This window comes from Gavialis gangeticus, unplaced genomic scaffold (genome assembly GCF_001723915.1).
Source record: "Gavialis gangeticus isolate Ggan-Ray unplaced genomic scaffold, GavGan_comp1, whole genome shotgun sequence".
In the NCBI taxonomy this organism is placed as follows: Eukaryota; Metazoa; Chordata; order Crocodylia; family Gavialidae; genus Gavialis; species Gavialis gangeticus.
The window spans coordinates 36,548,369-36,574,423 of NW_017728998.1; the positions used below are offsets into that span (position 1 = coordinate 36,548,369).

General features: G+C 37.7%; 1 protein-coding gene across 5 annotated transcripts in view; it reads left to right on the top strand.

Annotated features, from left to right (window-relative positions):
* FTO (FTO, alpha-ketoglutarate dependent dioxygenase) overlaps nucleotides 1-26,055 on the top strand; it is a 491,290-nt gene that overhangs the window by 144,094 nt on the left and 321,141 nt on the right. For all 5 annotated transcript variants that reach the window (XR_002095427.1, XM_019505724.1, XM_019505721.1 and 2 more), the window contains exons 4-7: nucleotides 3,125-3,268; nucleotides 15,315-15,394; nucleotides 17,429-17,572; nucleotides 25,717-25,836. Coding sequence is in view for 4 of the 5 variants with exons in the window: in XM_019505724.1 (XP_019361269.1) it covers nucleotides 3,125-3,268; nucleotides 15,315-15,394; nucleotides 17,429-17,572; nucleotides 25,717-25,836 (488 nt within the window). In the remaining variant the exon portion in view is untranslated. The remainder of the gene's footprint in view (nucleotides 1-3,124; nucleotides 3,269-15,314; nucleotides 15,395-17,428; nucleotides 17,573-25,716; nucleotides 25,837-26,055) is intronic.

Here is a 26,055-nt window from a genome sequence, read left to right on the forward strand (position 1 = left end):
TAAACTAGGCGGGGGGGATCAGCAGGCACTGGCGAAGTCCCTGTTCCCCCGAGCACTGCCAGGAGTGACCAGGAATAACGGTCACAAGCTGGCAGAGGGTAGATTTAGGCTAGATATCAGGAGGCGCTACTTCACGGTCAGGGCGGCTAGGATCTGGAACCAACTTCCAAGAGAAGTGGTGCTGGCTCCTACCCTGAGGGTCTTTAAGAGGAGGTTAGATGAACACCTTGCTGGGGTCATTTGACTGCAGTACTCTTTCCTGCCATGGCAGGGGGTTGGTCTAGATGATCTACTCAGGTCCCTTCCGACCCTAGAAACTATGAAACTATGAAATGAGGAGCATTTGAATTTGCATGCCAAAAACTCTTACAATTTCTTCCAAATTACAAGCCTCTTAGTGTCAGTTACATTTGTAAGACTTCCGCGATCATGGGACAATAAGCAAATTAGAACTAGAGAAAGAAGCCCCTTTATTATTCTGGATCCAGTCATGACCCCAAAACCAGTAAGGGCAAATTCAAGATTTGGGGTTTAGGCTGCCCCTGGAATTCCAGCTTAGGGTGTCAGGCCTGGTTCCTGGCCAAATTTTACTCTAGCCACAATGTTTTCCCTTGGACAATTGATTCCTTAATTATGGGTTGGATGCTGTGCTACCAGTGCAAACAATTGTTACTTTGTGGAAGCATTTCATTTTGAATGTGAGCAACCTAGTTCCTGCAAGCCAAATTCTGCAATCCTTTATTGGGTGGGGTCCATAGCTGAGGTAAGTTTCGTTGTGTTATTATTAAATATTGCCAAATCTGGCTGTTTCTGTATAGTTTGTTTCAAAATAAATAACAATCTATTAGACTTAACAATGCTACGGATATGCAAGGCCCATATGACTTACTCAATAGTACCTACAGTTTAGTTGTAGAAATGGAAATATCCAAATGTTTTCACTTACATAAGAACCACAGTTGTCTAAGCTAATATATGAGCTTATTGCTGTTTAAGGTGTGACACACACTTTTATAAGTTGTCCATGCCAGCAGAACTTAAGGATATACTACAGATGTTAAGAAGCCTTTTCTGTCACTTCGGGGTAGCTCACATTTAAAAGCAAGTAGCAGCTTGCTTCCATTTGTTTCCAAAATAACATGGTATGAATAATCAGTTTCAATTGCTGCAGATAATTATAAGGTGCACTCATTGGGAACATAGAGAAAGGGAGTCTATGAGCTGCATTTGAACTCTGTACTTAAGCAATAAAAAATTTATCAAACTGCAAAAAAAATAAGTCATTTTAACGAGCACATTCCAAAGGTGCTGGATTTATGAGGAGACCCCAGGAAACTTTGATTGAAATTGTTGTCTCTGATTGTAGTTCTATATTTTATTGGTGCCATATTGTGAACAGTGCTGCTGCCAAAGTGAATGGGAAAGAAGCATAACAGAGTTAACCCACAAAGGGTATTTTTTTATAATATCCATGATGTATTGCATTAAAAATGCCTTGAAAGCCATCCCATTTGCAGTTTTCAGAAAGCATTTTTTCTTAAATTAAGTTACGATTTATCTGAACAGGTCAGAAAATGGGAAAGCCCCTGAAAGACTTTAGTATTGATTTTTCTCATAGTATTTGCTAGTTCTTGTTTTCTCATTTGAGTACTCCTTGATAGAAGAGCCTAGAGCAGTGTGCTGATCTTGAGCCAAAGCGTCAGCAAAATGGAAAAAACAGCAGTTAGGGACAGAGATGTGAATGCTGATTTTACCATGAGTGTTTTGCTTGAGTAGCTTCAGGTTTAGTTTCTGGGATTTTTCGTTTTTGCTTTTTGGTTCCAGAATTTAAGCCGAATTTAAATCACCTGGAAAATGATTGGGACTTTATTAACTATTAAGGCCTTCCCTCAACTAAATAAACACTGTGATAGCCATATGTGATGAATGACTTGAATATTTTGAAAGTATGAGGTCAATGCTACTCTTTATGTGTGCGTAGAATAATGAAAGTTATAAATCTTTTTTTGAGTAATTTTTGTTTTAAAATAATTAAGCATTTAAGTTTACAAAAATCATTACAGCAAAGCACATCTTGAATGACAATCAAACTGATATATTCAGCCAATTAATAATTTTAAAATAATAATTAGGTATGCCACATACAGTTGTTGATTATTACTAACCACTGAGGGCAATTCAGTGCCAATTTTTCATTAAAGCTTCATCTTTCCCCAGACAAAATGCTGTTACATTAGCCATAAAACTATTATAGCATAGCTTCCAAGTACTATATTATAAATGCCAACTGTATCTTTGACTGTATACTGTATTGCTCTAAGCTTCTGAAAATAACTGTAGTTAGGGATTAAGCTCTAAATATGTTTCCATTGTAATGGATTATTGTGATTTTTTTTTTTTTGTATCTTAACAGTCATGTTGTTTAATGATAAAAACATACAGTGACAATTGTCCTGAAGCTTCATTGACTGTTGCATATGCTGTCTATCATGTTTCAGTAGTCTGATAATTTGAGAAGAGGATGGGAAAAAGGGTCCAAAGGTTCTTTCCTCAGTGCTCTGAACTATTGTGTGTCCGTGTGTAGATCATCCAGCCTTGCTGTGCCTCAGTTTGTGCTGTGGTAAAGGTAGAATAATAATGATTAGAAAAATGTAATTGCTTGTAAAGTGCTTTGAAACACTTGGCCCAAACTGGTAATAGAAATTCTTTCCCCTTCTAAGTGTTATGTAACCATTTCTATATTATGTTAACATGAATACTTATATGGGTTTAATTATCTGTATATGAATTAGAAGTGGGCCAGAATATTATTTCAGTATTCCAGCTTATGAAGAAAAACTTGTCCTGATTCTTTGTTCCCCAGTTCACTGAATAAACATTTGTGCTAGTTCAACACTTGGTGCAAAATCCTACCATTCTGATATAGTAGCATTTTACACCCACATTGATTACAGTAGAAAGAGTACAATGACTGCCCCCAAGGTTTTGGTCAAAGGAGAATTGGACCCGGTACCTAACTTAATTGGGCTTGTACTCTTAAAACCAACTTTGTGTTGTATGCCTTTAATCCTGTCTTTTTTTTTGTTTTGTTCCATCTCCCCACTCCCCATTTTCATCTTTTTAGATCCTGTGATTAACAGAAATCAACAAGAGGATTTGAGAGGGCGAGACCCAGCTGTTTGGCATGTGGGGCTGAAGGTTGCATGGGACATAAAAACACCTGGATTAGCATTACCCCTTCACCCAGGAGACTGCTACTTTATGCTGGGTAATTTTCAAAGACTAGCAAGACAAATGTATGTTGAAAATAGAGTGCTAGGCTCTCAATTGGTATAAATCATCTTGCCTCTGTTGGCGTCAGTAGGATTGTTCTGATTTTTAACAGCTGAGGATTTTGGTCAAAATGTGTCATTTTAATTATATTGTCTATGTATTTTGAATCACCCTATCTCCTTTTTTCCTTTGGTGTTTCTCATTCTCTCTGCTTTGTATTCCTCTTTGTGGTACACAATTCTTTATCTTGCACAGCCTGTTGAGCCTTTCCTTAGATAGTGCACAAAATACCAGTTTAGGCTAGGTTTCAACACAGATGGGATTGAAGGTTTTTTCCTTTTTTAGCACTCTCTTCCTCTTTTCTGTACATAGTTGTCCTGGGAAACAATAACTACATACTAGGGGTGTGTGAAATGGGCTGTATTAGATTCAGATTTGGATTTGGCCTGAATTGGGGGAAGTAATTCGATTCGTTGATTTGGATCACTGTCCCCGATTCGATTCGGCCGAATCCAAAGATTCAATGCTGATTTGGAGAATCAGTGATTCGGCCATAGACACAGTTTTAAATGTTTTTTCTACATACATCAAGGTATCAGGCACGGCTTGTAAACACTATGATGGTGGGGTGGATGGAGCATCCCACAGGCGCACGGGGGCTCCCCAGTTTCTGGTCCACTTCTGGGTCTTCTGCCGAGCGTGCTGGGGAGCCCCCTGTGCTTCTGTGAGATGCTCCATCTGCCCCAGCATTGCAGCATTCACGAGCCGCCTGGTACCTTGAGGTATATAGAAAAAATATTTAAAGCTGTGTCTATGTCTAAATCGCCAAATCTTTCTGAATCTCTCCAAATCGATTCGGAGGGTTCCGATTCGATTTGGAGAGATTAAAGGGTCTCCTGATTCAATTTGGATTTGGAGATTTAACCACCAAATTGGGGCAAATCTCCACCAAATCAAATCAGGGACCGAAGCTTCTCACAGTCCTACTACATACCTGTCTTATTACAAAATCTTTCCAGCTCTGAAGTCTAGGGAGCAGAATGACTTATACCTGTGTACTAGCAAAGAATCTTCCTTCTCTCTCTCCCTCCCTCCCTCTCTTTTTAAGTTCCAGACACCTTGATGTGTCATGATGTTTCCTTATACTGCCTTGGGCTTGCATGAGTGTATGTATTGGTGTTGGTCATGCTGTTAATACTTTGGCCAGTATATATTCAAGTATATCATTTTCCAGTATTGTGTATTTACTAAAGGTATACATAACTGAGTGGAGAATCTTGAGCTGTGATTGTTAAATAAGGAGCCCCAATGCCTACAATGGGGATTCTCATCCCAGGTGCTGTGACACCTTGGTTTACCATGAAATCCTTTTAAGGGTGCTGCGGAGTGCCATGCAATACTAGCACTGTTAGGTCTGTTAAAATGTATGTACAATTCACAAGATAAACTCAGAGATTTCAGATAGGGATCTGTGGTGTCTTTAGTGGGCGTGGTGAGTACTGTCTTGTCCCCCTTTACCTGAGCCCCCCCTCAACTCCCCTGCCACAACTTGCTGTTACTGGGTGAAAGAAGGGGTTCAGTGGCATTCTTCTCGGGTGACCTGGTGACAGAGGTACTCATGTTCGTGCCACAATGTTCCTTGGAGCTATGCCTTCCCTACACCCCATCCACTCACCAACCGCTTCAGTGTTGCTTCTGTTGTTCCACCGTCCCTGTTAACCCCTTTACTAAGGGGTCAGGCATCAGCTTTGGCACTGGTTGGTTGCCTGGATGTTAGGGCAACTGGAGCCCCCAGACCCTAGTGCCAGAGGGCTGGGCTCTCATGGTCTTGTGTCTTTCTCTCTCTCTCATGTAGAGAGATGCTCCTATGGAATCTGAAATTCAGGCAGCTGGGGATCGGTCTTCCCTAGCCTAATGCCGGGATGCTGCTCCCTCTGCCCTAAGTGCAGGTGCAGCATCTGCAGCTACGATCCTGCCAGCCTCAGGAGTCATTGCCTGCCTGGTGTGCTCCCGGCTGGCTTTCTCTCCCTCTCTTCCCCCTGCCATCTTCTGGTGGGGTTTTTAAGTTTCTGGCAGCAGTGTACCCAGCTGCCACAATCAACCTGGCGCTCCCTTGCCTCAGGAGTAGCTGATTAAAGAGCCAGCGTAATGCCAGCTCACGCAGCCGCGGCTCCAGTTCCGGCTTCGGACGTGCTCTAAAAGATAAGTTTTCTGGGGTGTGGGGGGCCTGTTTGTTCCCCAGGGGGACTCACAGGGTTTCCCCCAGCCCCCTTGGCACCTGTGGGGGCTTCTCGCCACCACAGAATCCAGTGTCTCCTGTTTCAGATAGGGTCTAGAATCCAAAAGCATTCCAACCTGCCGTGGTCTTTCTGAAGAAAAAAGAAAAAAAAAGAATTACTCTATTATTTTTCTGTTGTCAAAAAATGAGTGAAAACTAAGAGCTGGCATTTTCTGAGGGGTGCCTGGAGTCTAAAAATGTTGAGAACCAGTGTCCTATCATGTGAAAAGTAAAAAAAATAAGAAATAAAATTGGGCTTCTGGGTTTTTTTTTTTTGTAGCTACACTGCTATAGCTTTGATAAGGGGTATGCTGGCAGAGTGCTTAAGCTTTTACTGCAGGTCCTGAGGTGTGAGCTCAAGGTCCTTGTAGAATCATATTGAAGGCTGCCTCCAAATGACCCAGCTGTAAATAGGTAACTGGATATTTGGGCTAGGTAATAAAAAGCAGCTAGCTATGATGGTAGACACATATTATTTCTTTGTCTTCCATTGGCTACAGAAACAGTAGCCAATTATGCTGGTCCAATGGGCCACTTAGTTTTGGGCAGACCTTTGATACTTGTTGTCCCATCCCCATTCTTTCCCCCCTCCTCCATTTTTTTTAATTCCTGTTTTGGTAACATAGCAAGGGTATAAAGTCTGGGAATGTAAATGAGATTTAGAGGAACAAGACCGAGATCTTTATTCTTGCCGTCCTTTATTTAAATCCCATTCCATATGAATTGTAATGGTATCCCACCAGGAACATCTCATCTATGACACTACAGTGATTGCCTGTACTAGTGGCTCCAAAAGGTGCTCTAATTTAAGCACTACCACAACTCGTGTATCGGCATCTCTGCACTTCAAATGATGCTTGAGTTAAAGCTCTTTCGATAAGCTTTAATTGAAGCACCCCTCTTCCTTTACATTGTTTCCCACTCTGTTATATAGTAAAGCTAAACCTTTAAAAAAAAAAAAAGGAAGAAAATTGTTCACACTACCCACAGACATCTTGTATTAAGTTGTGTCCTTAGCTTCTCTGGACAGCCCTGTCTCTTGTGGTTAACTCAGTAGTGCATATGTAGTAGAAAGTAGTGTCTGAGTTCTTCAAATACTTTCAAAGTTGAGCAGCTCTCAGATCACATCAAGGACTTCTTTAAAAACCTTTAGTATTGTGCTAGAAAAGATATGCCTCGCTTATCTTGCATTTGTTAGAAGAAATAGACTAACAGCCAGAGACATTTCTTAAATCAAAGTGAAAGATATGTGGCAGCTGAAAGTGCCTACAGATCCATCTTTGTGCTATTGTTCTAACATCAGATAGGTATGATCATCTAATTCTTGTTGACTGTAAAAATTGTGTCTAATCAGCCTTGTTGGCAAGCATACTTAGAAGACAAATTGTGGAATGAAATGTTTATCTTCAGTGTTTTTTGTACAGAGCTCATTCTAGTACTGTAAATTATAGTTGACTAATTTTTCAAATGGTAAAGCCATTCCTTATTCCCCTGATAGGAGTTAACTTTATGCTGTAGCTCAGGCACTGTTTGGAAATGTTGTATAAAGGACAGGTCACAATGTTATTTTATTTAACACCTAAGAACATCTTGATCATGTTGAGGTGAAGAAACTGGGCCTATTAACATTTTTTCCAGTTAAATCATTCTTTCCAACCAATATTTCAGAGCAACTACTGTTTGGACATCTGTGGAATGGATGTTAGGTACTCTCCTTTAGATTTCTCTATCATTTACAGTTACCTTTTTGCATTTTTAAGAGAAACATATGTTTGATTATTTTTTTTTAAACAGAAAAATTATTACAGAAATGTCTAACCCCCTGGTACGTTTCTAATAAATCATGGCTAATTTATTAGTTTTTATTAGTTGAAATAGATTTCTTAAAGGCACTTATATCATCCTTAACACATTTTTATCTTTTCATGGTTTTTCGTTTGCAAGTTGCTATTTTAAGAGAAAGTACATGTTGGGAGCTGGTATCTGAGAGAATAATCCAAAATATTTGGAGTTTTAAATTATATAAATATAAGAAGTAAAGTGGTAGCAAGAACCAAGTTTTAGTTAATTTATCCTGGGATTCTGCATATAGTGCACATTCCAGTATCATATCTTCTCAGTAAGCTATGGGCTCCTACACATGCAGGGAGCCTGCTTTGATGTGCTGGAAATCCAGCGCATTGAGGCAGACTCACTTAATTGAGTCTGCTGGAGCACGGAAACTGACGCGCTCCAGCAACCTTGTGCATCACATGTATCAGCGTCATGGTGCATCTCCACTCTGACAAAATGGTTGTGGGGCACTTTGAAATAAAACACATTCAATGAGCCTTAGTTCAAAGCACTGTACTGCCACTTTTTCAGTGTGGGGCTGCTGATACGTGTGATACACAGGTGCTTTTAATTAGCACAGCACGCTAGTTAAAGTGCCTGGCGCCGTGTCCAAGAGCATGTGTAAAAATGCTTTTACTATGATTACAAAAAATGGTGAAAAAGCTGAAAGGATTTGTTGTTTACTTTATGGTTCACCATTCTGACATCACCCAATGGCAAAGTGTAGGACTGACAGACAGAATTTGAAGGTAGTTCTCCCAATTGTGTTGGACTTGTGTAACCTTGGCAAGTCACTATGTCTGTTTTCCCATTTGGAAAATGGTACAATACGTAACTATTTTACATAAGCTTTTTTAGGCCTTTTGGTGAAAGATACCATATTCCATGCATGATTTTTCACCTACAAGTCAGCATTTATCAGCAGTTATTCTGCAGTGGTACTTGGATATTGTCACTGTTTCTAGTTTATTGTACACAGAAAGTAGCCTGATGTCTCATAAACAACATAGCTTGAAAAGTTAGTGAATATTAATATTATTAATGATGACACCTGCAAATGCAGATTGTAAAATGCAGAAACTCCATTAGCCTAGAAGGAAAGAATCTTCCATTTAATTTTGTTGTTCTGCACTGTACTTTGGTTGTGGCCATCGTAATAGAAAAAATGTTAATAATGAGATTCTAAATGTACTGTTTCCACAGGCCTCTGAAGTGTTTTTTATGCAGTATTGCAAATTCCCCATTTAAAAAAGAAGTCTTTCAGAATGTGAATTTTAGTGCCCCTTTGGGGCCCTCCCCCTACCCATGGACATTTCTATAACATCGTTCTTTATTATCCTGAGTAGAGTTTGTTAAAAATGAGATCTTATAATGATAGACTTGCACTTGCTTTTTCACCTTGTCTTCAGATAAAATTCACAATTTTATTAAATCACATTTTAATCTGTATATTTTTTGTCAAATCTCAAGTGATATTAATCTAGTTAAGATGTCATAGTAATAAAAAGCTTTTTGATTTAATAAAGAGACAGTTTGTTTCAATATGGAATTATCTCTTTTCAGCTTTGGTTTCCCTAACATGGAAAAATAGTCATGCAGAAGGACTGCAAACCTGCTGCCTGATAACTGAAACCTGAACTTTATATCACTTAAGAAACGGAAACAGTTTAGCCTAATTTAGAATAATATATTGGTCTGCAGAGGAAGTGCATGCTGAACCCTGCTGTCTCAAGTACACAGTCAAGGGGTGTCTAATACAAAACGTGTTGGGTACATGCAATAAATCCACAATGCGTGGATATGAGCGAAAGGCCCCATCTGCTTTGCCCTAGAGCATGCTTAACTAGGGTTGTCATGGTCTTACTATTAAATTGGAATCTTTCCCCTAATCTTAGACTTAGATGCAACCAGATTTGCAAGCAGATTTACAATTTTCACTGATTTCCCTACTGTGACTTCAAAACATACTTAACAAAAATGCATTCTGGACTTTTTCAAAGGGTGAATATTAACTTTTCCACAGCTGTTTCCCATAGATCAAATGGGCTTGAAGGTTAGGGGTTTACAGCAGCTTGAAGAAGAACTTGATGGCGTCCTTTTCTTTTCTTTTTGAACAAATTATAGTTCAAGGAGTATCAGAAATTATTTGCGTGAACCAGAAGTTAGGCACACACATTGCAGGGGTTGGGCTGTGGTTAGAGATAAGTATTTAATGGAAACACTTCCACATGTATGTAGTGGCTCATTAAACTATTTATAGCCATTTAATCTGCCTGTACTTCCACATATTAACTTGAACTATTTGTGCTCTTTGGCATTGTGAGTGTGGTTTTTTTCACCCTGTTCTTGCTTTCTCTACTCCACATTTGATCCAAATGCTTTATTCCTTGATTATTAGGAAGACTGTGAACCCCAGAAAGATATTTGTTGTTACCAAACTTTGATCATGTGTTTTGGCAAATCCTTGACATCTTGTTTAGTTCAGTCTCTTAATTCATTCTGGGTTTTGTTTGTGTACACTTTTCTCATTTAAAACTAAATGTATTTCTTGATTGGGGCCAGATTATTCTTTTTGCGTTTTCCCATGGAGAAGATGAGAGATTTAAGGCCTGTCCCCTTGGCCCAAGACTTTTTGGAGGAAGGAGACTGGACCTGTATGGTCACGCTCATGTTTCTGCCACAAACCTCATTCCTCATAAGTAAAAACTAATTTTACATATTAGTTATCAAGGACTTTATCATGTAAGCCCTTACTCATTGTAGGAGCCTACTAGCACAGTAGTCTCAGTGAACTCAATAGGAGTTGAAAGGACTCTGCACCTTCTAGAACTGGACAGCGTTTGGCAGAGTAGTTTAATATGCCTCCCTGCCATGCTTTCTGGCTGACTTCAGACTTACACAGCTAGCTACCTTTATCTCTGTTTGTTTTCTAAGGTGCCTTTGGCCACCTGTACACAATCATATGTGTAATTAATTTCTTTCAATAAATCTTGTGTGGAATTGCCTGAGCCAGAGTTTCTATAATGGGATGTGGATCAAGGTGGCAAGGAAGTCATTGAAAACTGGCAGGGAGAAAGTTGTGGAAATGGGAGAACAAGAAATCCATTAAAAAACGGAGTTGCCAAATATATAGGTATAAAGGAAATTATGCCTATTTCTCAGCACTGACTCTTTTCTGCTACAGATTCAGTGGGACTCTTGCAGGGGTAAGATCTGTTCCCATGGTCCCAATGCAGGACTAGTATCTGAAATTGTTTACTGATAATTAATCATTTAGAGTTGAGCTGAAGAGTTATTGTTTCAGTTTTGCAGATCTTATCAATCAGATCATAGCTATGCAAAACTAAAACTGGTAGTGTTCCCATATGTATTGTATGTTATCTGAATATTGTAAGAAAGCTGTGGTGCACATGGCATGGGTGGTCAGGTAAAAAGGCAGCAGTTCTGGCTCACCTTTAACATGGTACAATAATTTGTATGTGATGTTCTGTTAAATAAATGGTATTGCTGCCAATTGTACAATGTCCCATTTAACAAGTGGCATTTTTTCCACATTATATAAAACAAGAAAATCTTTGAAGTAATCTTTTAAGAACTGGAATATATTTTTCAAATATCCTTTGAGACATATGATCCATGAAGCTTCAACCATTTTTATACAATTACAGTTCTAGATGAATTATAAACTCTTAAATTAAAATTATAGGGTTCTTTCTAAAAGTCATAAAGGATTAGAGACAGTTGGAAGCAATTTCAAGAAGAGAGAGCTCTACAGTGAAAGGGTTGCCAAGGGTTTGAATGAAGGTGCAAATCAAAATGTAATACTTTTAATGCTGTATGTGCTACAGACTGCACTAAATTAATTGGTACTGAATGGGGAAGAAAATATTTAAGCAATCTTCTCGCCTTGTGCTGATTCTTCATATAGATGACTATTTTACTTTGCTTCCCAAAATACAGACTTGATTTTTCCAAGGCATTTGCAAGATTTGGCATTTTATCCTTTGACACTCTCTGTGGCAGGTTTTTTTTCCTTATCTTTTTCCCCCCTAAAGATATTTAGTAGATTTTTCTTTATTCTTCACATATCCCCACCAATGTATTTTGTGTATTCTTTATGGATCCACACTAATGTAACTGACTCTTTACCCATAATGTTCCTCCTCTTCTAGACCTAAGTCCTTATGAACAGAAGTTCCAAATGAAATCAAGTCAAATAATTTCCTTCTTTTTGCTTAAGCAGTGAACTCAGTTACCATTCAGAGCAGAAGGACCTAAGCTCTAGTCTTTTTATTCTCCTTGAACTGAATGGTTTAAGGTGATAATTTTGAAGCCAAAAGAGGTCATGTATGCATGACTAATGATGTCATGGTTTGCTGAAATAAAAATGGTTCATTCCACAAATGTTATATACTAGTGATATTTAAGTGGTTTGTCAGTGGAATTATACAAAGTTATGTGGATATACAGTTAGGGGGTGGTTTTGTTTGGTTTTTCTCCCTTTTATGGTTGTGCATTATGTCCTCATGTTTTCTTCTGTTGTAGAACAACAGAAAAGTTAAAGGACAAAATCACCCACCTGCATTTTTCCTGATATCCGTGATACTAAAACTTTTATAAAATCCAGTACAAGAAGAAAGCTTGTTTTTCCTTAGATTAAATACATCTAATAAATCGTATCCAGCTAAATTATTATTTATCATGCACATGTCAATTTGAGAACTTCAGAGTTCTTACAAAGTATAGTAAAAGTTTCAAAGCACATTTGTTTTCATTAATGGAGAAGGAGTAGCATATTAAGCTTCTACACACGGTGCATGCTACTATACACTAGGACATTGAATTTTATAAAATATGATGATCAGAAAAAATGCTCATGACCTTAATTTTCAAAAGTGACTAAGAATTTGGGGAAACTCATTTTTCTGGGGGTATGCAAATTTGATACCATGAATGTGCTTCATATTTATGTGGTGGTGTGATGTTCCTTGATACTTTCAAACATCACATTGTCTTGATGGTGACTCAAGCTGATATTTTAACTCAGTAGCTGTAATTGAAAATGTAGGCCTTTTCTTATTGAAAATAGCCCTTTCTTACACAGCTGAATAACCAGAGCCCTATTCCATCTTCCTTTTGCTGTGATCATCCTGCAGCTCTCTAGCTGTGGTCCCATCTTTTCTTTCTGCTGGATGATCACTATGCCTTTCACATTCCAGTTATCTTGCAGTATTAGCAGTGGTGACTTACAGAACTACCTTTCAACTCTGATCTGACTTAAAGACTGTTGTGCATCTCTGATTCTTTCAGATGCGTCATCCCAGATGTCTTGCTGCTAGCTCAAGCGTAGCAGGACAAAACCAGTACTTTTCATCATCTTAACTCCCTCCCCTTCCCTGCCTGCCTTCTTCATTGCTATTGAAAATAGCACTTTCTACTTTCTCATACCCACGCTTATTACCTTGGGGTAATTTTTACTTCCAGCTCTTTCCCTCACATTCAACTATCCTTACACTATTTTAACAGCAAGTTGCTCACCTTGTTTCTATTCATACTTCTGCTATCTCCTGTTTTTATTGCTCTAACTTGCATCTCCTTGATTTGTTGTTTCACATCTTGAAAAAGCAGTAGCCAAAACTGTCTTCCTTAGGTGTCTCACTCTTGCCCACCAAATCAAATCTAGAATTTTTGTTCTTCCTTCCCTCCCAGGCTTTTTCCTAGGTTTTTATCTGTTCTTGTTCTCTTACTGCTCATCCACCTCCATCTTTCTTACTCTGTGATGGTCAACACTTCCTTCTTCATTTTCTCTGTCTGTCCTTTTTGGGTCTTCTTTAATTGTTGAAATGAGAGCTCCCCACATTGGTGCATTAGGCTTACTCCATTTGTTTATTTTAAGTGCTTCTATAAACCTATTTTGCAGGCTCTAAACGTTTCAAAATCAAAACCAATCTGATCTATAACAATTCATAAAGAGTTCTAAATTATTTTAAAAAATATTTATTATACAATTTTTGTTCTATGGGAAATTTTAAAAGTATTTTTCCAGAATCATTTAAAAATGGTAATTCCCAGGACAAGAATTCTGATGTTCAGCCAACTATGGTTATTACTTATATTAAACAAGTTGCAATATTTCTGGCTTGTCTTTTCTAGCCTTAGATATATTTTGTAAAACTTCTCTTATGGGGCATAGGAGGGAAGCCTCCTCTTTCTTATAAACTGAGAAATGTGAGAGAATTGAGTGATAGTCACTGGCAGACAGCAAATGCAGAATCTCATTGTATCACCCTTACAAGTTTCTAAAGCATGACTGCATTTTATTTCTCCCCCTGGAGTATTTTAAGCTCCCTGACCCTGCTTTCCCCCTCCCCCCACCTTCAGATGAACAACCTTGCCCCTTTCCCCACCCCAACTTACTAAAAATAGCCTGGTGCCAAAGGGTATGGGGGGAGAAAAAATGCAGCCCTAAGGCTGGGGCTCGGGCCAGTGGCTGGGCTTTTGTAGCTTGCTGGGCTGCACTGGAAACTGTACAGCAGTTCAGTGTAATCTGTCTCCCCAAACCCAATCTAAGTTAGGCTACCTCTGAGGTAGGGTTAATTTAGAGTGGGTCAGTCATTTTTAGAATGATCTTACCTTCATGAACTTGTGTACAATTAGCACTTAGATTGACCTAACTAGGGATCTAAGGGTGCAGGCAGAAGTTACAATTTTTGCCTGATCCAGCCACAGAAAGCATTTTTTTAGCTGTGGCCAGACAAGTACACAGCTCCAGACAGCTTCAAAAATGGTGGATTGGTTGAAAATCTGACCCCTCATTGGATGAAGTTATCAGATAAAGACATTTCAAAATGTAGCCTCTTTTGTAACTTGTGTCTGCCAGAGCTTCCAATCTCTTACTGTTTTACAAAGGAGGGGGAGGGGAAAGGAAGTGAAGGGAGTTCAGTCAGGGTGGTTTTTGGCCCCCTGGAGGGTGGGGCAGGTATATTGGAGCCTCCCTAAGGTGTGGAGGCTTCAATTTACCCAGACCACCCTTCAATACCAGCTGGGAAGCCCCAAGAATGAACTACCTGTGCTGCCCTTTACCCCCTCCCATTCTGAAAACAGTGAGCACTGGCAGACAGCTGTGGCCATTGCTAAGGGAACCTGGCTGGCATCTAGACTCCCCGCCCCCCTGGAGCCAACAGTGAACTTCTGTTTGTTCTGGGGTAACGCTGTAACTCAGAAAGCTTTGCAGAAATTGTTCTGAGTTACAGCTGAGAGCTGCACTTCTGTCTGCACTCTAAGCATAGGGTCTGCACCTGGGAGAATTAAGTTAGATCGGGTGAAAATTTTGAATGTGATCTAACCTCCCTAGATGTCTGTACCTAGCCTTAATGTGTGTCTGTCATTTTTTTTCTATCTTCTTACCTTCCTCTTTTAAGCACTTGAGATCTACAAGTGAAGATAAATATAAAAGATCTAAGGCTATGGACAAATGTAATTTTAGCTTGTTTAAGAGGGTCAGGGGAGCTGCCGCTCAGGAGCATGCATCAGCTGTTATGTGTGCACAGTACCTGTACTGATATCAGTTAACTATATTGCCCAACTTCATTCTTAAATAAAGCAGGATTAAAGTTGGAGAAATTTTCCTACACTTGCATTTGCATAGAATCATGTAGACTTAACAGCTGGATTGTAAAAGCTTATTTTCAGTATCTTTTGATATACCTTTGATACTTATTCAGTATCTTTTGGTAGTTATTACATCTGTCTGTACCCAAAGGAGTAGTATTATTTAAAAGCTACGTATTATAAAACAAGGTTCTTTGTTTTCTATTCAAAATATGTTGTGTACATTATCTTGCACTTAAATATGGCAGGGATAAATTTTCTCTTTAATATAATTTTCTCCATAGAGAGGAATTGATTGTATTTTGCAATCTGTCCCCAGATGATCTCAATATGACACATCAGCACTGTGTGTTGGCTGGCTGGCCACCTCGGTTCAGCTCTACTCACAGAGTGGCAGAGGTGAGTAGGAGGGAGAAACTTGATTTGCTTTTTGCTCCTCAGTACTATTAGTAGCGCCAGACATTGTGAATATAGGATCACAGTGTTGTTTTAAACTATGATTCACAGTTTTACTGATGACTTAGACTTTTCCTGGGAACTTTATGTGCTATACTTGAGTCTAGTCCTGGAAGACGTCTCATTGATTTTTTTTATGGGACTAGGTACACTTTCTTTGTTTATGAGCAAAGAAGTTTGAGATTATGCCTACCTAACCTCTCCAACAACTTCTGTACTATATTTCACCAACTTGTTAAATACATGCAAAAAATTTTAATCAAATAAAAAAAAAAAATTTAATCTTTGTTTACCTTTGGCTACCTCAGCTCCAATATAAGGGTTGTTTTAGTAACAGAGGTGGGAGGGAGATATGTTCAAAATGCATTCCCGGGAGGCAGAGCAACTGAGTGTAGCCATGAGACTGTTTTTAGTTGGAGCCAACAGTTTCTCTAGGACTGGACATGAAAATAGAGAGGTGGCACAAAGCCCGTAGTCTGAACTTTGCCCTGACATACCACAGCCCATTCACAGAAAAAGTGTTAGTAGGTGCTCTTTATTAGCTTTAATTCTTTAGCTACTCCTAACTGTCATAACTGTATGAATTTAAAGGAGCATAGAGATATTTATCACTGTGAGTCTGGATTTTATTTATTTTTTTAATTTTGTCCGTTGTTATCAGACATTTTCTTTCTATGGTAAGCAAAAAGAAAGGGATTAAGGGAGAAAAAATAGATTATGTACTGAAACAATTATTTAAAAAAATAATTTTTGTTTGTCATAGCAAGGCAAAAAGGCATTATTATTGCATATGTGTGTATGAGAGAGTGAGAAGTATACACTTTAGTGTTGATTAATTTTTCCCTGTTAGCTCTTATTTGTAGTTATTGTAGAGAAAATTAGTGATGAAACTGGTAAATATAGTTGATATTTATATATAGAAAACGTATATAAACCAGAAAATAAAGAATTACAATTTAAACATGATATCTCAATATTTCTTACTTTAAGCAATTTGTGGTCTAAAGATATGTCTGATTTCTCAGTCATGTTGGAGCATTACATCTTTCAAAACAAACCCTGGCGATTAGAGCTGAGCTTTGGTATAAAACTGTAACACAATGTGCATTATACTGCATGTGTGAAGAAAACGGTTCTTTATTTTCCTTTGCAGAAAAAATGAGCTCTCTGACCTACTACTCCCACCACTGTGTTGTTCTGACATTAAAATGCACATTTATTGCCACAATTTGAGAAGCTTCCCCTTTAGATGTTTGTACTTTTGTTTTTATAAACCTTTGTGACCTCACATTGTATAGTAGGGAAGTTCTAATACAAAGAATTATGAGACCAGGGGGTCTCTATTCAAGGCTATTCCTGGGGATCTAGCTAAAGTTATAAATATTTAACTGAAAATAATTATGATGTAGACATATCCTTTTCTTTTGTGTCACAAGGATATTTACGTGTTCCTTCAGCACTGAGGGAAGTTACGTTCATAAAAAAACAAATTAAAGAGGTAACAATCAAACCTATACAGTTCTTGTTTTCTCCATTTAATATATTCCCTTTTCATGCTCTGTGTGGAATTCATATTCCATGTAGAATCATGTACTAGAGAGGATGTGATCAATTGTTAAATGCTCTAGAAGACTAATCTGTTTGTCAAGGGGGAGGAGGAAAAAGAATATTGGCCATTTTCAAAAGTCTTTGATTGTTTTAGCTTACAGATTTTTATCACAATGATTAATTTCCCCCCAAATCTTTACTTTTGAGACTTAACTGTATCTTTTAATGAGTTATATTTTTTAAAATATAAATGGTATTGATGTTGTGGGGTATAATAAGTATAAGATTTCTTACTTTGTTTCTCTTCCTGTATAAAAAATGTTTATTGTGATTCAGTGGCTGACACTGAAAATTATTTTCTGTTTGCATTAAACATTACTGCTTCCAAATTACCTATAAATTTATATTTTTTTCATTTTGCTTTTACAGTGCTCAAGAGGGACCCTGGAGTACATTTTTAAGCAGTGTGAGACAGCACTGCAGAATTTACAAGCTGATTCTGAATCAGTGGCTTTATCTTTGAAATCACTGGAAGTCACTATTGTAAAGGAAGTAGAAGGAATTCATAATGAGGTGAGGGGCAGGTTTACAGTGGAAGCCCTGCAGACTAGGTGAAGCCTTATTTCTTGGTGTGGGAAGCAGGTGTGGCGCTAACATGACTGGAAGTTAAGGCTATTCAACAACTTGCACAATGTCATACTAAACTCTTTGAGTATCATTGACTCTTGTTTTTGGGGGTCGATTGGGATAAATGTAAAGTTGGTGCTCTTTGTTCTGAGTAGGAGGACTTTTTCACTTGGATCCCTCTGCTGGTTAATTCAAAGAATAACTTGAGCCAGATCAGTCTCATTGTGCCCAATTTGATTAATTTCTCCTTTTCTGTTCTACTCTACCAAAAAGGAGAAAATAGCTAAATTAAAGAAAAAGAGCAAGTCTGACACTTGCATGTTTAGCTGTTTTTCAAACAATGAAGTAGCATCCAGTCATTTTCAAAAAGACCCATGTGACCACAGTGATGGGAGAGAGAATATACTTTACAGTTTTCTTTAATAAGAAAAGGTGTAAGAAATCTACTTCTTAGGAATAATAATAATGTAGCTCAGATTCCTGATCCCGTGTGGAGGATCCTGCAGGTGAATAGCTGCATGTGCCTGGAATCTGAAGTCCAAACAGCTCTGAAAAGTTGTTTGTTCAGGTTGAGAGCCTTAGCAAATGGACATATTTAGCAAACCAAGGTGGATTCTACCTGTTAAGATGGATAGAAAATAGCAGTGCCCTGTTTAGAGAGAAATATAAAATTTTGTGGTATCTTTGAAAATGTTATTCTAATACTTTTTGTCAGTGGGAAGAGTTGCAATATGACACAAATCATTAGGCCTTTTTAGGAAATTGGCAAAAGTTTGCACTCTTTTTGTGAAAATGGCAGTTCCTTCTGAGAAGCTGAATTAAACTTTCATAAAATTTCATCTGAAAACTGCCACAAAGAATACTGTCCGCAGTGTTTTTTAAGGTCTTCAAAATGACAGACTGACACGTTTGTTGTTTTGTTGTCCAAAGAGCTGTCTTTGGTTGCAACTTCTGATGATTTTGACACAAGACATGAGTAGTGAACACTATAGGAAAAATAGGTAATGCTTCATAGTTAATATAAAACAATATAACATTACTTTACCAATTTGTGCTTTCATTTTCAGTGGTACCTTACAGTGCTGTTGTATTCATAGATTTTATAGTAGTCAGGATTCCTACTGGTGTAACTGGGTTTGTTTGACCCACTGGGACAAGCATGGTGTTTAATTTTCACATACAGTATAGTGATGTACTTACAACACTCTTTTCGAGGATTTGTTTTTTAAAGTTCATACAACAGAATATGTATTCACTGAGTAGTAGAACAAACTCACAATCTTCATGAAAATTTGAGGAACAAATATTTGGCTACCGTGGCACATTTGACAAAAATGGCAAAATAATCTCTTTTCTCTTAGTTTTAATCCAAAAAGTTTTTGGCCTATTTTAAAGCTGGCTAGTATTTTCAGTGCTCTACAAAATATTAATTGTGCCTAGGGGTAAGACTGTAGACATACGTCGTTTGCATAGCTAGGCCTGTTCAGAGCCAGCCTAAATTTGCACAGCCTTTTTAAAAGATGTATACTATTTACATCATGTGGGGATCTGGGCCTTTGCATTTACCTAGGTAATATTGCTTTGTGTTGTTTCCTGTTACACATATGATATATACTGTATCCTGTATATACTATATATACACTAGCAGAATTTTCTGGTTAGCCTATATGCATTGCACACTTAAGAGTCAATAAACATTGGATCCATATTCCACATGAAAAGAGGATCACCACCCGCCCTCTTTCATATTTTTCAAGATCATCCCTTTATTCAAGGGATTAATTCCATATGTCAGAGTACTATTTTAGACATTGTTCTTTTTACCACACAAATAGGCAAGTTATCTGTGGTTACATTGTGGTAGATACACTTTTTTTTGTTGCTTATCAAAGTTAACTGGAAACATAGATGTTTGAGAGAATAATACAGGCCTTTTCTTTTGCAAATAGAAGCTTCTTCACTTTTTATACTAGATATGAGTGGATTTCTGCAGTTTCCTGGCCCAGTACAACATGTAGGTTGTTATAATGTAAGATGTGTATAGGAAAAAAACACAACTCTGTCCCCATGTATCTTTGCTAATGGGCAGTTTACTTCCTGGTTCAGACATAGGCCTCCCCAGAAGAATTGTAACTTCATCTCTGAGTATGACTTGAATTGATTTTAAAATGCATATATGCTACTTGAATTATTTCTGACTCTCAGGAGTAATGTTGCCTTGTTTTACTTTTAAATACTACTGTAAAGCAGTACTTTAGAGACAATAGTTTAAATAGCAATTACTAGCTTTTAGGACTTTTTCTAAATTTTCTCTTTATATTGATGACGCTTATCAATACTAGATATCAGATGTCAGTAACTCAGATGAAGTCATCATGGAGCTCTTAGGAACTAGAAATATATATCCTACAGCTGAACATAGGCTTACACTCATTGCTAAAATTAAATCATTGCATTGAATATCTTGATACAAGATCCCACTGTTAGAGAAAATGCAACCTTAGGTTGCATCTCTGATGGATAATGTAGTAGATGTTAGATTTCTTTGGACTTGAAGTTCCCTGGGTGTCATAGTGCCTTTCATTAAAATAGATTCTAGGTCTGTATTTTGCAGTACTGCAAAGTACATTGTGACTTGGATTTGTCCACACAACCATTTTACTCCCAGCATGTAGCTTAGAATTATAAATAATGGCACCCTCAATTAGCACTATCTGCTGATGATTTTTCAAAGCAGTACATAGGGAAGGCTGTCTTAACTCCAGAACAAATAGTACGGTGACAAGTGTATCTGTGAGCAAAGTACAATATTGAGAATAGAAGTAATTACCTGAACAATTGTGGGATATAGTATCCTAACAGTAATGCATAGTGTTACAGATTGAATTAAGTCTTCCCTTTAAGCAAACAGGTGATTGTTTCGTCAGTAGTAATTTATACTGAAATAAATGGCCTGGCAGAGCTGACTGAGTGCTGAGTTGTTCACCATACTGATGTAGCTCTTGACTTCCAAAAATATGTACAGCTACTCAGTGCATCTAGAATGGAGCTGTAAGAGAACTGGGGAAAAGCCACTGTTAAGTAAATACCTTGTGCGGGGTGGGGAAAGAAAAAACAACAATATTGCCAGGCAGATTATTTAAACGATAATGGATATAATAGTCTAAAAACTTATACCAATGTACAGTCTCACCCTTTCTCCCCTACCCCCATATTTTGCATTTCAGATGAGCACAGAAATTCCATTGTTTTGAGTGATCTGGAGCTACAATAACAGGTTTTTGTTAGGGTGAGATGATTTCAGAATTACTTTGAGGGCTTGCTGGATTGGGCAGAGAGTGGGAGCAGTCCCACAGATTTTTTTGTGATTGGAGGTTTTTTTAGGATCAGGCCCCATATGAAAAGCGTTTCAGAAGAATACACATGAGTACTTAAATTGACAGAATCAAAGGTATTGGCTTCACTTGATTTTTGGTTTAGTCCTTTGATTAGAAGATTTGAAGTTAAGGTTGAATTCTTTGATCTAACTCTAGTCAGGGTGCAGTTACTCTTGCATATCTCAAATCCTTCCCGATGGCAAAAGTAGTTTGAGTTTAGCCCTCAGTGTAATGTGATGTAAAAAAAAAAAAAAGCCTCAGCTAGCTAAATTGAAAGAGTTTATTGTTGTTAAACTCTCAGGTCACTGCTGAGAAGCCTGGTGATGTACACAGCAAAAGGAAGGTTAATGCGTGTTTTAGCACATCACAGTGAAATGACAGCACAGTTGGTGGCTGGCTAGTACAAAAGAGAGAAAATATAGATCACCTACATAGATGGCATTTAATAACCAATACCTTTAAATAATTGACTGAGGAGCCACTAGCTCACAAAATGTCAAATGGTGCTGTTGGCCTTTTACTACCCACTATTGACAATAAACCTAAAATTGGCCTTGAATCATTGTTTAAAGGACAACCTGAAGATGAGTTGATGTTAGACATATGAGGTCTCATTCTGATCTCATTTTTATTGGTGGAAATCATCAGTGAAAACACTCATCAAAATAAGTTCTAAAGTATACTCTCTCTCGATAGATAGATATATTGCCTGTTTGCCATTTAGTTACCCACAGTGCCTGGGTCTCCAGTGTAAAACTGACATTAGAGAAAGTAGCCAGAGATGAAACACAGCAACTGTTAACCTGAGTTCAGATCTTGATATGTGAATAGTATCCTCCCTCAACTAATCCAAATGGATCTAGAATGGCTGGCTCTTTGTTTCTATTTCTCTTGAAATACTGTGACTTAAAATGAATTCCTTCTTTAGGAATGGTTGTATTCATCTGTTTGCCTTATTTATTCACTTTATTCTAGGGTCTTTTATAAACGTAATGATTTATATAACAGGTTTTGCTTTTGTACTGCATATATTTGCCTCTACTTCATTAAAACCTGTCTGAGTCTGATACTTTTTTGTTCTGCTATGCATAGAAAGGGCAGGAAGTAGAAAGGTAAGTTGAGATATCTCTGTAACTTTATTTGATCCAAGAATAGATGGTAAAGAGGTGCTTTATTTTAATAAAGGGAAGAAAAGGAGAGGCTTGGAATATAAAATGTAGGGGCTTCTGGAAAGCAGCCAGTAGTTATCTGTCTCTTGTTTTTCTCCATGATTATGGATGTGAGGTGATGTGAACTAGTATGTATTAATTAAGGAAGAAAAAGGGGTTTTCATTCACAGGATTACAAAACCTGTTCTGTTTACAAAAAAGATTTTTCTGTTTACAAAAACAAAATATTTTATATATAGCTAGGCAAAGGCATAAAGATGTAATGTGTGTGTCACACTGCCTACACAGATGCCTTTGCAGTCAGTCTCCTGGCCATTGGTTCCTGTGTTGGAAACCAAATAATGCTGCATGCCTGGACTGTTTCACCAAGATCATGTGTCAGGCAGCTTGATGACTAACTTAGTGGGTAAAACAATGATTGACTTTTAACCCTTTTTTCACTCTATAGAGAGGCTAAGTTGAGACATGAGACAAAATGAATTCGGGACTCAGTTTGAGAGCTCTTGTGAACAGTAGTCCACATCATTAAATAAGCACATATGTCACAATTTGGCATGGTTGGTACACTGAGCTTTAAAGAGACAAGCTATTCCTGCACAAAATTAACTAGTTTACTACTAAACTTTATCTCAAACCTAGAGAACACAGCACTTCTAAGTCATAAGCCACTAAGCACTGTGGAGCTACTTGCAACATTCATGCTGGGAGAGTAAATGTGAGGCCTCAATTTCCATTACTGCCAAGAAGCATCTAAAATGTAACCAAGGTGCCAAGATTTAAATGAGATTGAATTTACATAGATCAAGCAGACAAATCAATATAATTAGTCAAAATTCAGATTGACTAAATTCACATTCTTGTCACAATGGGCCATATTGTAACATCGATTTTTTTTTAAGCAGAACTCTTCATTGATTAATGGCCCTCTATGATTTATTTCCTGAAACATTATGGTTGCCAAGCTTTATAGGTTACAGCCTTTTTATTGAAAGAGGCCAGCAACAAATAAAAGCCCACATATGTACACAACCCTGGGCTGAATTTTCAGAGGTGTTGGGCACAAAGTGTTTAAAGTCAGTGAAAGCTGTAGAAGCTCAACACACCTGAAAATGAATCCCAGAGAAGCTTGACAAAATAAGTCTTGACACTTCATATATGGCTAATTCTGTAAGAGCAATAAACTTCACTTGAACTTTATTAAGAAAGACGTGTTGTTAAACCTGTATACTAAGGAAATCTGAGCTAGGCTTGCAGCCTTCCTCTCAAAACATTTAAGATTTACTTCTGTTAACTAACGTCTTCTAATCCTGTTGATGTCTTTTTTCTCCAATAGAGTTATTTTAATATTGTCTGTATAGCTTTGTTGTTTAAACAGCTTTTATTGAAATCAGTTACACATATCAAAGAAGTAGCACCAACAAAAACACTTTCAGACTTTAGTAACTGCTTCTCTTTATCCTCGGAGAAAGGTGTTCTTAGGTGAAGTCTTTAAACCACTTTCATTATTGTTTCCTTTACAAGTACCCTTTGTTTGCCACAGAGTTCAGTAGTGGAAAACAAAACAAAAAATTCTTTGTGGTAACAGGTGAAGATTAAAGTGGTTTTGAGTCTGTGTGAAACATAACTACCATAACAAAGATAAATACAAAATTCTAAATGACTAGGACTGTAAATCGCTATAAAAATGTGATTTACAGAGTAGAAAGACATTAGATGAATGGAAGGACTAAGCTTGAAAATTTATGAGTAGGCTATGTGGTCTTCACATTTTATAACTATGATGACGTTCTCCTAAAGGTAATGTGCAAGTATGACATTTAAGAACAACCCATTGCAGGCAGGTTTTCTGTTGTAATGTGTCAAAGGTGCAAGGTTATACAGCATGCAACTTAGCTGTTTTTTCCCCTTTCGGATAAAGATTTCTTGAGATGTGTCAGGCCCTCTAATGTCTAAGATCACTGGTGTTAGAAGTGTTCCACTGTAAACTCTGCTAGTGACACCACATTTGTATTTTGCTATAAGATGGCTTTATAAGTGTATCATGAAAATGCTTTAATTATTGTAAATAGAAATGTGCCTAGCAAATTGAAAGAAAAAAAGGCTTAAATTCTCAAGTTTAACAAAAAAAAATTCTTTAAAGAATTTCAAATTCACTTTTGATATAGAAATGTTCTCTTATCTGACTTCCTCAAGGCTGCCTGCATGATCCATTATAGTTTTATGGTACTGGATTTGCTAATGTAAGAGTCAGAAAAGTATCCAAAATCTGTGACTTCGGTGATGCAGTAAGCTGAGAGGTTCCTTTTTAACTCTAGCTATGTGCGTTCTTCTGCACAGCTGCTATAAGAAATTGGGAGCTTGTTTTATGTGAATGAAGATCTAATAGAAGGGAGCAAACTCATCCACTCACTGCAGCAGTAAATGATAGACCCCCTAAGTCAGGGAAATTGGATTTAGGAATAATGTATTTTGTTTTAGATCTCTTTCAAATACAGTGCAGCTAAGTACTGATCCAGTTTTTGTTCATGTCTTTGAAATGATCTTGTGGTCTCAGTTCAGGTATCTATATCATGAAAACCACCAACACAAGAGACAGGCTTGAATAAACAGTCTTCCTCTGGTAATTTATCAGAACAGCTAATGTGAGAGTTTAGGGACAGGAAGTACACACAAACTGGTATAAGTGATCAGAAACTGGTTCAAATCTGTAACACAACAGAAGTTCAGTGCACATAAACTGCTTTTAAAATGCCCCAAACTAGTTTAAGATAAACCTAGATGGATCATATCAGACTTAACTGATTTAGGTTAAACTGGTTTATTGAACTTCTGTCCCAGATCCCCTCCAGATTCAAGTTCAGTCCTCTAGCATACCAGGATGCTTTGCACCTCCCCTGCAAAATCCCCCTCACAGGGTGAGCAAGCTGGCCTTGACCCAAGCTGTCTGCTCCAGCTGAGCAGGCAGGTGTGCTCTAGGACCCCCTGGCTTCTTGCCTGAGGCCCTGCAGGCATGTGGCTGCATTTCCAGAATCAAAAGTTGAATGTCTGTTCACTTGCTTCTCAGTTCAGTCTAACCTGCAAAGATTGAATCAATTCAGCCTCAGGCTTTTTGACTATCTGTACTTAGCCATAAAGTCTAACAAGAACTCGACTAGTTTCTCACCTGTAATGGCTGTCACAATATCTCATGGGTTATGCCTTTGCAATCTCTGCTGTACCCGTTCAGAGGTAAAGGTGTCTAGTGTTGTCAGATGATTTTTCTTTATAATTGAGAGAGGCCTAATCCAAAATCAAGTATAATCAGTCTATGGTTTTGTATTGACTTTTGGTGATCTTTGGCTCAGACTATAAATTCACATGCAAAAATATATAAAAAGCTGCAGTGTATATACATGAAATTACATTTGGAGGCTGTTTGTTATTGCAAAAACTCTCATTTTCCTTGTCCTATAAGTAGCAACACAAATATGAACAGATTTGCAGTAATTCCAAATAATAAACACAGATTATTTATGTTATTGCCTATATATATTCTGTTTTCCAGGTTGAATTTGAATGGCTTAGGCAGTTTTGGTTTCAGGGCAAACGCTATAGGAAGTGCACTGATTGGTGGTTTGAACCTATGGCTAAACTGGAAGAATTTTGGAAAAAGATGGAGATTATGGTAAGTACCAATATCAATAATTAGATTCTAAAAGTTTTAGAATAATTCTACAGACACATTGTTAGCTCTGCACACATTGCAAGCATGCAGTAGAATCAGGCTTTACATTTTCAGCATCTCTGGATTTTATATAATGCCAGTCCTTTTTCTTTTGACTATCAAAGCAAGAAAAGAAATAATAAACCAGAATGAGCAAAACTAAAAAAAAAAAAAAAAAAA